We start from the raw sequence: 12,787 nt of genomic DNA, 5'->3' as shown, positions 1-12,787 counted from the left end.
TCAATGTAAGTAAAACGATACTAATTTTCTTAAGGCAAAAATAGGGCAATATATTGAACGTAGCAGAACTATTTGTTCTAGTACAAAAGAAATTAAATAAGAAAATGTACGACTTTCAAACAAATTTTCTATTAGTTTGATTTTAAAATTTAATTTCAAATAATAATAATATGATTAATAATAATATCAATAATACAATTCCTTTCATTGATAGAATTAATAATAATGATTAAAGTAATAATTATAAAATTACTCATAACTAACAATAAATTTAATACTTTTATTTCGGATTTTCTATTTTATCCCCCCCCCTCCAACAAAAAAATTTATACATTAAAAATGATAAGTTATGTATCTTCAAAGCTACTTCATCCTAAGTTCATTGGTGGTAACTCTTTACAGCAGTAAAATTTTTTTCCTTCATTTTTCTTATTTAGAATAATGTTTTAAATACCTTTTCGAAAAAAAATTGTGAAAATGTATTTTATTAAATATTTAGATAGTAATTTAAAAGAAATATTAAAAAATTGCCCCGAACAAACTATTTTTAATTACTAATTTTCAAAAAAATATAGGAAGAATTTTGTAAACGAAATGATCTTTTTCCCAAAAATTGAAAATGGCTTTAATGTTCAATTTATTTAAACGAGTGAATTATTTGTTAATTACTCTCACGGTTTATAGTTAAACATTATTTCAATCTTGAAAAAGATATTCTTATTAGGCCGTGAAGGAAAATAAGATCTGAATCACTCATTTCAGTAAATGATTACTTCTTGTCAGGGACTATGCTTCTTGTGAATGTTTGTTTCTTGGCGACCATTGAAATCCACCATTACGAAAAAGATCGCAGGTTTATTTACGACAACCATGAAAATTCACTTATGTCCCCCTCTTCATGCCTGGGGGATTTCTTCATGGTTGAGTGATAGCCTCCTGGAGAGAAAAGGAGGAACTGAAGAACGATTTCAGAGTAGAAAAATGTTTCATACCCCGGAAAAAATCATTTTTTAGCAATAGTTCCTAATGTATAATTTCATATTGTTTAAATTACGTTTAAACTACGTATTTATATGTTTTTTTTAAAAAAAATTTCGTGAATTTAGCTAAAAAAGTAACTTTGTGGAAAACGCTTGAAAATTACTCTAAAATCACATTTAAACTCGTTTTAAAAATTATTAATAGAATTTTAAAATAATTTTTTACAGTAGTTATGTTTGTTTAAATGAGATCTATACATTAATATTAAACATTGAGCTGTCAGGTTGTAAATTATTGTGAAAAAGTGAATTATGTTCTCCCATAGAATAACATTGAGACGTCGATTGAAGCTGGCAACGGTGCCAACGGCCTTAAGGTGGGTAGGTGAAGAAGCAAAATTCATTTCCTTCTTACTTGTCTTTCAAGTTGAAGGGGGGGGGAGTGACAAGTTCTTATTTTCTCTCCTGTCATTGGCTATCAATCAAGCATAAAGGCGTGGCATGCTGATTGGGTTCTCTTTATTTTTTCTTGTGTGACTAAAGGGGATTCCCCCTCCACTTTAACGTTTGCTGTGTTTACCCTTTTTCACAGTACTTCTTTCCCTAACACTTTATCAAAAAGGTTCCAGGAAATGCCTCTTTTACTAGCCAGCTGCGCAGGAAAGAAGGGGGGAGGGGACTCAATTGTGCTCTTTTGAAAACAAATCTCCCCCCCCCTTTCCTGCATTCCAGAGGAGGAGCGTTACTAACGGTACGGTCTTGGTAAAACTTCTGTGCTCTTTTCTGTTGATTTATGGGTTTAATGCATAGATCACTAGAAGCTAAGAAAGGAAAAAACCTGTCAAAATACTTTTTTTTTTTTAAGAGAGTGGGGAAGATGAAGAAATGTTTGTTTATTTTGATTGTTAAAAAGTGTCCGGGAAATTGACCCTTCCGGAAAAGGGACGTCCGGATATGGGACGTTACACTGTATCTTCTTTTGCATATGATTACATCCTATCTTTGCATATGATTACATTTTTTTTAATGGATTGAAATACATAAGCCTAGCTATTAAATATTCTCTATATTTTTATAATCTAGGATCAGAATGGCCAGTTTGCTATGGTTGTATATACAATTTGCCTGTCCGTTTCCCTTGTTTGAAATTATGTACTAGAAAGCCATTATTTAAGATATTTAATTAATGGCAAGAGATGGCAATATTTAAGCAGTTTTTTTATATTTTTAAAATCATTTTAAATTACCTCAGCTATTTTTTAATGCCCTTGAAAGAGAAAGCATTTCTGATTTATTTTTAAATTGATAAAAAAAGTAATTGCTCTGAACATTTAACAATATTGTATTAGAAAAATGTACTTACTGTTTTGTTTCAAACTAGTTTAAATGTTAAAAATAATATTAAAAAATCAGGATTTTTATTAAGAATAATGAATATTGTATTGTAATTGAAAGTTATGAAGAAAATCTAATGTTTAAGTAATATTTATGTGCATGAGATGTACATTGCTGCACTATTCTAGCAAAATTTTTATTGCACAACACACCTAATAATAGTAGTCTGACAACTCTGGATGATAAATAAAGAGAAGATGTCACCCTTATTTGTTTGGCTTTTTTTTTGAACAAAAATTTAAAAAAACTGTTATAAACTTTGAAAATGGTTATTAGGGAAACATATTTCTATATTTATAAAATTAGTTATTTTATTTTGAACTCAAAAGCATAATGGGGAGTATTTGTATATTTTTTTAGTATATTCTTTTTATAATTTATTCAAAATAGTGTTGTTAGAAAAAATTGTATTATTTTCTTCAAAAAAATTACTATCTTTTTTTTATTGGCATTTTACTTTAAATAATTTCATAAAAGCAACCGATGTATTAAATAAATAATGGATTATTGGTTGGATCTAAATATAATAAGAGGTGCCAAAAATAATTACTTGTTTAAAAAAATTTAGACTTTCTGAACACTTTCAACTATTCCACAGAACCCCAGGGTTCCATGAAACACTATTTGGGAACTGTTGATCTATAGTGTATACAGTGCCCACCACATATTGAAGTTATGTTCTTTCTGAAAACACTTTATTTTATCAAGCAGCTGATTTCTTAAATCGGAACATCGGGGCACTAGAATACTTATGGAGAAAGTTTCAAATTTAAACTTTACAAATGCATTAAAACTTGAATTAATTGCTAGTTTATAAATTTTATATTTTTCCATAATTTATTTTTTAAATTTTAATTAATTAAACATCAGCTTCAATTTTCAAACTACAGAAAAGTCTTAAAATATTATCGTATTTGCTTGATTAGCAAAATTTGATGTTAAAAATTCAACGTAATGTGCAAGTACTTTTTTCTTTGGTTTGAAGCTCGTTGTGAAATATCAAATGTTTTTCAAATATCTCCGATAGATAAACATTCAATGGTCAATGAAATCTTATTCAATGATCAAATGATTGATGATCATTGATATTGAATGATGATAAACATTCCATAACTTCTCCCTATTCATAAACAGTTTTTATCTGAATTTTTTTTTACAATCTCATGCATTTCTTTACATAAATTTTTTATAAACTCTTAAATTCCCAATCCCCTTCTCAATTTCCCAACGAAATGTTATCTTCATCATTATCTTTGTTCTTTTTGTTTGTAAAAGGGCAGAAAAAAATTTGAAATTTAATTACTACACATCTTTCAAAACTTGAGAAATGTTATTAAAAGATGGCTTTTGCATATTCAAATAACATAATAATTCTGTTCTTGCAGATTTGATTTGATTTATAATTTATTGATTTTATTAGTGTTATTATATTATGTTTTACTATGTTGTAATCTTTATATAAATGTTACTATTATTTAATAATGAAAAATCTTTAGTTAGTTTGAAAAATTAACATAATTTTATTCATTTTTGAAATGAGGAAATGTTGATTCAATGACTTATTTTCTTCCTATATGATTCTAACGAACCTATGCTCTCTAATTTTAGGAATGGGCTGATTTTATTCGTGCTGTTGATCCTGACATCATCACTGGTTACAACATTCAGAACTTTGATTTCCCGTACCTCATAAATAGGGCCAATCACTTAAAGATCAGTAGTTTTCCCTTTCTGGGAAGAATTAAAAACATAAGAACTATCATCCGAGATTCCGTTCTTCAATCAAGGCAGATGGGAAAACGTGAAAACAAAATTATCAATATCGAAGGGAGAATACAGCTCGATTTATTACAAGTAAATCATTAAAATAAAATATCTCTAAAATCGTATTACAAATAATTAATAAATTAGTCCCAGAAAGTTTCAAATTTTTTTGAATGGTGTTTTAGCTGTTTTAATAAAGGGTTTGAAATGAAAATTTCGAAATGTATTTTAACAAAATGTTAATAAGGTGTTTTTATGTAAAAATCTTTTATAATTAATGTAACATTATCACATTTTAAGTTAAACTACTTTTTCTTGCTTGTGTCGAACCATTGAATTGCAGGTAAATAAGACACACTTGTTTTTTTGCATTGTGATATTAAAATATATATTTTTTAAAGCAAGATAAACTTTTTTAGCTATTCAATCAAATTTAAATAAATTTTTTTATAATCAATTAAATTTTGAAACAGACTAATATTTAATATCAAAACAGGAATAACAGCCTTAAATTGTGCTACATTTAAGGCTACCATGTAACAAATTTGAGGTTACTTCTTTACAAGCTTTTTTATCAAATGAAATAGTTCTTATTATAAATGATTTATACTAATATTTTTTTATTGTAATTGTTATTTAAAATTACAGATTCTCGTCCGAGATTATAAATTGCGTTCATACACTTTAAATGCTGTCAGTTATCATTTCCTTCAAGAACAAAAAGAAGATGTACAGCATACAATAATTACAGATTTGCAGGTATAATGATTTTCTAATTTTATAAAATTCAATCGTAAATTAACATTCATTTAATGCTTATTATATTATGTATTTATAGTGTAACAGTATAAAATACAAGCATTCCTCTGATTCACAATTTTTAGCTTTTTTATAAATTTCTTTTATTTACTATTTTTAAATATATTCATTTTCATTCAAAAATAGTCAGACAGCTGGATGTTTTCTATGGTGTTTTTCTCAAAATTTATAAAACTAATCAGATGAAATTAATTCATTGATTGATAAAGATTGAGTTCAGGTATTAGCAGTTCTGTTTTTTCAACCATTTCTTATTAGAGTATTATTCACTAATTAATTTTTGTAAAATTAAAAGTTTTGCCAATAAGTTTTAATATTTCTGTAGTTAATTTTTGTTATCTTATGTAGTCATTTATATTAATAGTTTAATATATATATTTAGATATTTAGTTTTATTTAATTAAAACTTGGTTATTCAGTTATACTTAACTACAATTATAAGACTAAAGAAGATGAAATTTTTAAGCCATTAATTGTTAAAGATTGAGTTTATGTATTAGCAGTTTGGTTTTTTCAACCGTTTCTTGTTAAGGGATTATTCACTAATTAATTTTTGTAAAATTACAAGTTTTGCCAATAATTATAAGTTTAAAATTTCCGCAGTTAATTTTGTTATCTATGTAGTCATTTATATTAATAGTCTGATATATTTTTTTCGAAATTTAGTTTTATTTAATTAAAACTTGGGTATATTGCATTCAGTTATTCTAAGCTGCATTTGTATTTTCTGACAAATTAGTTAATTAATATAATATATCAATAATTTTGCTTAAAATTTAAAAAAACATCAATAAATTATTATAAATAATAATAATAATATTATAATTATTAGTATTATATATATATATATATATATATATATATATAAATACAAGAAAGCACAAAGAAAGTTGAGAAAAACAATAAGTATCATTAATTGTGCATAAGCTGCAAGTAAACAGTACTCATTAGATAAGTTACAGATGAAGATAAAACAAAGAAAAATTATAGACATATGAAAAGGGGGGGGGGGGAGTAATAAGTAAAAAAATAACAAACAGTTTAAAAATATATATATACATATATAATCGTGTGAGCTGATGTAAAGATTATATCTTTTTTTTTTCCAGTTTTTTTTTAAATAAAATTTCATCCCCTTTTTTTTAAACTATTTGTTATTTTTTTTACTTATTATTTCCCTCCCCCCTTTTTATATGTCTATAATTTTTCTTTGTTTTATCTTCATCTGTAACTTATATATATATATATATATACACACATATGTATGTAGTGTCAGAATGTAATACTTGGGAGAATTGCATCATCTACTACCTCATTGAAAGACGGCAGTTTGTTCCAAAGAGAAAGTCCCAGTATCCACGGTGCCATCGAGTCCAGGCAAGAAAAGTCCAGAATAAATTAATAACTCTAACTCCTTTCCATAGAACAATCTAATTTCGTTTTCTTTCTTGATCCGACAACCCTGCATGTAGGCAGCTCTCTCTCTGTCCGGTCATGATATGACTGTTAAACTTATTTCCTCTTTTTTTTTTTTTTTTTTTTTGTTATATGTTAAGTTTTATTAATAAACTATTGTCTTTTTTTCCTCCCTTGTTGCACAAACTCTTACTTATATATATATATATATATTTTTTTTTTTAAATTTCTTCATGTTTTTTGTATTTATTTATTATGTTTTATATATATATATATATATATATATATATATATATATATATATATATATATAAAATATAAGAAGATATTGAAATGATAACACATAGCCAATCACAAAAGAGTTGCATTTAGTAACACACAAAGCAGCCAATCAAAATTGAGATCGCGTGAGTGTGAAAAAGTAATAATATTTAATAATGCTGTCTGCTGAATTGTTAAAACTAAGCTTGCTAGCTAAAGTTTGTTGAAATTTTTATTTTGTTTTGAGTATGTCTAATGATAGTGTACCAGTTTTACATTGTTGTCCATGCAGTTTTATTTGCCGGAAAATCATGTGGTAGGATCCAGTTTTTTCTCATTCATTTCCATTTTGTTTTGGTTGTCATCAGCATAAAACTAATGTAAGTCGAAAAGATATTGTTTTTCTATAAAGATTTTTGTATCCCTAATTTAAAGTTATTTTCCTCTACAGCTATTATTGGGTCATTCTCACTGAAAAGGTATAAATAGACTAAAACATTTTCTTAAAGTAATTAAAAAAGTGATAAAAATTATATAAATGCCTTTATTTATTTTTGTTATATGTCCTTATAATAATGGTCAAGTTTTCTATTTTATTTTTTACAAGATTTAAAATATTTTAAATTCTGCCTTTCCCACGGAGGAGATGTAATAGCCAACAAAGGAGACATTTTATGTTATAAAATATAAAATATCAATGAAGACTAATTCATTAATTACTGGGTACAACTGAGTTTAACATTAATGAGTTTTAACATTAATAAGTAAATAATAAAATATTTCATTATTAAGGATAGAGCTACTTCCGATTAATCATGCTGCTATGAAAGGAAAGATCCATTTTTAACCTAGGTGTAAAATCTTTTTGAGTAACTCTTACTGAATATTAATAAATTAAAATGTAAAGACTATTGAAATAAAAATTCAGACTCCATGAAAGTTGAGTGTTGAGGGTACTCTTTTATGAACATTTTATGCAAGTTAAACATACTGTCATCCAAATAACATTTTTGTTTTTTCTCTTTTCTTCTAGTTATTGCTTCTTTTTTCCCTGGGCACAAACGGCTTGCTCTATCAATTTCTAGAAATTTATGTACATTTAATAACGATTTTTCTGTTAAATCTTTTTCTGATACAGATTTTAAAGTTTCTTGCTCTCTCTTTTTTTTATTTTTTTTTTACTTTCTTCAAACAATATAGGGTTTTCTTTTAATTTCTGTCTAGCTTGTCTCATTCTAAGTTTTTTCTGTTCCCTTCTCTTTTGCATTTGAACATTTGATTGCTTTCTTCTTTTACATTTTGGTTTTACCATTTTTTTCCTAAAATTTGAAGAGAAAAAAAAATGTTAAAACATCACAGAAATTATTTTGAAAAATTGCCAATATTTACTTCTCCAATAAAGAAAAAGTTAAACTTAATTGATTTTCTTTAAAAATACAAACAAATTAACACATTTGTTCCATTTAAAAAAATATCAATTAAAAGAAAATAGTTTTTTAATTATTAAAATTGAATTATGGTTATCTAACACATTGTCTCTTCCATTGACTGTGTCTTCTCCTCCGTGGACTTGATATGTCCACGGAGGAGACAAAAACTAGTTCTTGAATTTTACTGATTTTTAATTTTAAAGTTACAAAAATGGGGCAGTTCTTTTTATTAAATATACTATTTTTGCAATCTAAAATACATCGATCAAAATTAAAATAATTTTCTCTTACCTTCTTTATGATGTCCACGGAGTATACAGTGAGAACTTTGCCAAACCCCAGTTGAACACAACAATCCAAAACTGACACCAAAGAGAACAAAAACAACTGATAGTTAACATTAGAAAATGGAATGGTTACCTTTCTCAGCAGCTGTCTTATAGGGATTTCGCATATGCTGCCCTTTATTGCATATTTACCGAACTATATTAATTGTCCATGGAGGGAGATTTCATTTTTGATGGACAAAGTTTACTAGTCATTTATTTTATAAAAATAAACTTTTTTAAAAAAAATAATAAATAAAAAGTTACTATAAACGTTTAACTAGGTAAAACTACAAAAATCATTAAAATAACATTTAAATTGTTTAACAGCCATTAAAAATTATTTTGTGTCACAGACGTAGGGACGTCCACGGAGGGGATTTTGAAGTTATGTTTATTAAAAAATAAGAATGAAATATTAAATACATTTAGCAGAAATGCATATGATTTGTTAGTTAGAACTTTACGAGAAATGATGAAGAAAAATATTAAGAAATCTGCTGTATTTCCTAATATTTATTACTAAGGGACTTAAAAAATCACCTTTTTGTGAGAATGACCCTATTACGTTTTTAACTCAATTTTCGAGTTTAAAACTAAGAGATATTTTTTATTAGTATAATGTAATTCTGCTATACATTTTCAAATAAAGTTAGTTAGAAAGTTCGTCAAATCTTATTAACCGTCTTACAATTATTATTGTTGTGCAAATATATAAGTTACAGTTAAAGAGATTTGTTAAATGATTTATAACTTAATGATCACCTTCATGCGCAATGAGATGGAAGCAAAAGTAATATTTAATATATCCGCCCTTTGGTAAGCCAAATTTTTAAATTACGGTTGTGAATTCATCAAATTTGTTTGAACAATATATTGTTATAACTATATATTGTTATAACAATTGTTATTTTAAAAAATGATTACTTAGAAAAATGACTTCTGCTTACTAATAGATCTAAATATTTATAATACTAATAGATAATAATATTTGGACATAGAAAGTAGAGGCACAAGTGTAAGCAAACAGAATTTTCTTTACTACATATATGTTAAATGGATAATTTTAACTTTAGTGGAAAAATTGTGTTCTGCCAAGAAACTACAATAATTACGAAGCAATTATCGGCGTTGGTGAGCGGCAGCGAACAGTGGGCTTAGCCCCCTAGTTCATATATATATATATTATAAATAGTAATAATAATAAGTAATAGTATTAAATTTGATTTTTTTTTTTAACATTTAAACAAAACATTAGATACTAAATTTACTGCACCAAAAATACTTTTCTTAATTGTTTTTCAAAGGCATTCTTTAAATTTCTCAGATGTGCATTTTGCAATCTAATGTCTGTAATTAGGTATGTGTGATAATCATAGTATTTGCATACTTCTTGTATGATGTGCAAATTTAAATTGTAATATGAAATGTCTTTCAGAATGGAAGTGACCAGACTAGACGTAGGCTGGCTGTTTATTGTTTGAAAGATGCCATGCTTCCCCTGCGATTGCTGGAGAAGCTGATGTGTGTCATTAATTACATGGAAATGTCACGTGTGACTGGAGTCCCTCTCACCTACCTCCTGAGTAGAGGTCAACAAATTAAAGTCATATCGCAACTTTTAAGAAAGGTTAATAACCATTCTATTCATTTATAAACATTCATATATTAATTTCTTTCTTCTCTATTAATTGAGAAAATAAATATTAACTAATATCTGAATTTAAATTCTTTTGAGTCATAAGTAAGTGATTCATTGAAAGTATGTTAAAAATTATCTTCTTTCGTGTCTATGAATTGAGAAAATTATATATTAATAAATATCAAAATCTAAATTCTTTTTGGGATTACTTACTCATTGAAAGTATGTTAAAAAGAAAAGAGTATTTAAATTAAGAAATAGGAACAGTTTTTTTTTCTATTAAAATGTGAGGCAAAGGTTTCTCTCATGTATCAAAATTTAAAAGATGATTAATTTTCCTTTTAATAAATAAACTTTGCAATCAAACTAAAGTTAGATTATTTTAATAGTGTATTTATCGATTAATTTTTTACTTGCTATTTAATAAAATCAAGTGAAAGAAAAATTGTGTTAATAAGTTTTTTTTTATTTAAATTCAATATATAAACAAAAAATGCTTTTAATTGACTTAAGTTGTAGATTTAAGATAGTGTAGTTTAAAAGTTCTTTTCAATTTTATTAAGGAAATAAATTAAGACTAATAATTTTGTTCAATTTGTGTATAACATTTTGCTATGTTTTAGTTTCATGCTATGTTTAGTTTTTATGTTTATTATTCCACACTACTCTGAAAAGTAAATTATTTCCACACTACTCTAAGTATGGTTTACAGTGCACCAAAAAACAGAAGAAGAAACGGACCGCCTTGTATAACTTTTGATCTAATGATAGAATCTTCACGTTCTAGGACTCATTTCTAATGGTTCGAGACCTCAAATATGCTAATTAATTAGTGCTGTCGATATTTTAAGTTGTAAAATCTGGCACAAAAACATATTTTATCTGAATTAATATGCTTTTTTTTCCCCAACAGATTTGGATCTCTGACCCCCCAAAATATAAGGGGTAGCTGCAATCTGGGAAATATGGTCCCCATAATTTGGATCCCTTAATGTTTTTTTTTTCTACTTTTTGTATATCTCAAGAAATTTTCAAGCGAATTGAAACATATTTGCTCACAGTTGTAAAATTCGTTTATCCAAAAATAATTCCTTGCAAAAGCGTAGTTTATAGTGAATATTTATTATTTTTATTTTATTTAATGAAAGTATAAAAAAAAAATTGTAAGGTATAAAAATTTTTGCTTCATTTTGAAGAATATAATACAAAGTACAACATTTTAGCAAAATGGGTTTAATAGTTTCTGAGAAATTGAGTTTCAGAAAAGTCAGATATTTAAAATCGCTTGCACTAATTACTTAGCCTATTCGAGGTCAATCCTTCGTGCCATTAAGAATGAGTCTTAGAATGTGAAGATTCAATCATTAGATCAAAAGTTATGCAGGGTGGCCCGTTTTATTTTTGTGCACTGTGCTTCATAATAATGAATAATGTAAAGTTGACATCAAGCACATTTTATCTTTATTTATATAAATAAAAAACTTCTTTTACTTTTTAATCTACCACTGTGTATTATTTATCAGTTTTTTTTTTTTATTTAGTAAATTTGATCTGAATTTTATTTTTCTATAAAGAAAATGAAAGCCGTTTTATACTTTTTAAGCTTTTGTTTTACCTTTACATTTGGTTTTCTAGTTTTAACAGAACTGTAAATTTATTTAAGCATTTCTAATATATTTATTTGTAGGCTGTTGAGCATGATTTCATTATGCCCACGATGAAAGTGGAAGTTGGAGAAGATTTCACCGGTGCTACAGTTATTGAGCCTGTAAAAGGGTATTATAGTGATCCTATTTCAACCCTTGATTTCTCCTCTCTGTATCCATCCATCATGATGGCACACAATCTCTGCTACACTACTGCAATCAACGGCCGTTAGGGATCAGCTCGAAGCAAATGAGTTTATCAAAACTCCCTCTAACAACTTGTTTGTTAAAAAGTCTGTCCGCAAAGGTCTTCCTCAAATTCTGGAAAATCTTCTTTCCACAAGAAAAAAGTATAATTCTCCTTTCTTTAAATTTAGGTATTAGTTATTTTAAAAAAATGGTCATATTTTTTCCTGTTATTTGTATACAATTTTAAAGTAGTACTAGGTTTTGTTTTTGTGAGATCAATCGGAAATATCTCATATATCTGAGATTGATAATCAATTTCCTAAAGAATTTTTTGAGATGTGGTTATAATTGAATAAAATATTAGAACCAGAAATATGTTTATTAATTCCAAAAGGTATTTCAGTGCTTCACCTGACGAAATAAGTGGCAAGAATGATAAAAACATAGAGGACTCAAGTTGATAGGCAGAATTGTGGCAACACGGCTACATTGTTAGCAGAATGTTACAGAGTCTTCCCAGAAAGATATTTTATTTGGGAAGATTTTGGTTTTCTTTTCTGCATAATTCTTCGAGAAAAAAAAATTTTTTTTTCCTGCAGATTTTTTTTTTAAAAAGTCTTTCTTGCGCGTCAAAGGGGAATGAAAAATCATGATTTTTTTATTCTCATTTGAGATTTTAAAAATGAAATCTGTAATGACTGGCTTCAGCAAGAAGTTCAAACTGATTATATAAAATAAAAAATTCAGAAATTGTGAAAGTTTAAAAGGTAGTTAAGTCTAGAAATGATGTTTTTGCTTTAAATTTTTTTTTTTTTTTTTCTTCTTTGAAGAACAACATATTTTACATACACTTAAGTGAGTATCTCTTTTTTACAGAGTCCTATTTGCGTAATTAGTGATCGTTATTTTGGAAGTTACT

General features: G+C 26.6%; 1 protein-coding gene across 1 annotated transcript in view; it reads left to right on the top strand.

The window, feature by feature from the left end:
- The window catches only part of LOC107446822 (DNA polymerase delta catalytic subunit), an 87,323-nt gene that overhangs the window by 50,206 nt on the left and 24,330 nt on the right, over window positions 1-12,787 (top strand). The window contains 5 exon segments of the mRNA XM_087157383.1: window positions 3,984-4,229; window positions 4,788-4,898; window positions 9,830-10,021; window positions 11,721-11,893; window positions 11,895-12,029. Of these exon segments, the coding sequence (XP_087013509.1) occupies window positions 3,984-4,229; window positions 4,788-4,898; window positions 9,830-10,021; window positions 11,721-11,893; window positions 11,895-12,029 (857 nt within the window).

The sequence above is a fragment of the Parasteatoda tepidariorum genome, chromosome 1 (genome assembly GCF_982258835.1).
Source record: "Parasteatoda tepidariorum strain Cologne lab strain chromosome 1, Ptep-v5.0, whole genome shotgun sequence".
Classification (NCBI taxonomy): Eukaryota; Metazoa; Arthropoda; class Arachnida; order Araneae; family Theridiidae; genus Parasteatoda; species Parasteatoda tepidariorum.
The sequence above is the reverse complement of the archived record's forward strand: the minus strand, read 5'-3'. Positions and strand labels throughout refer to the sequence as shown.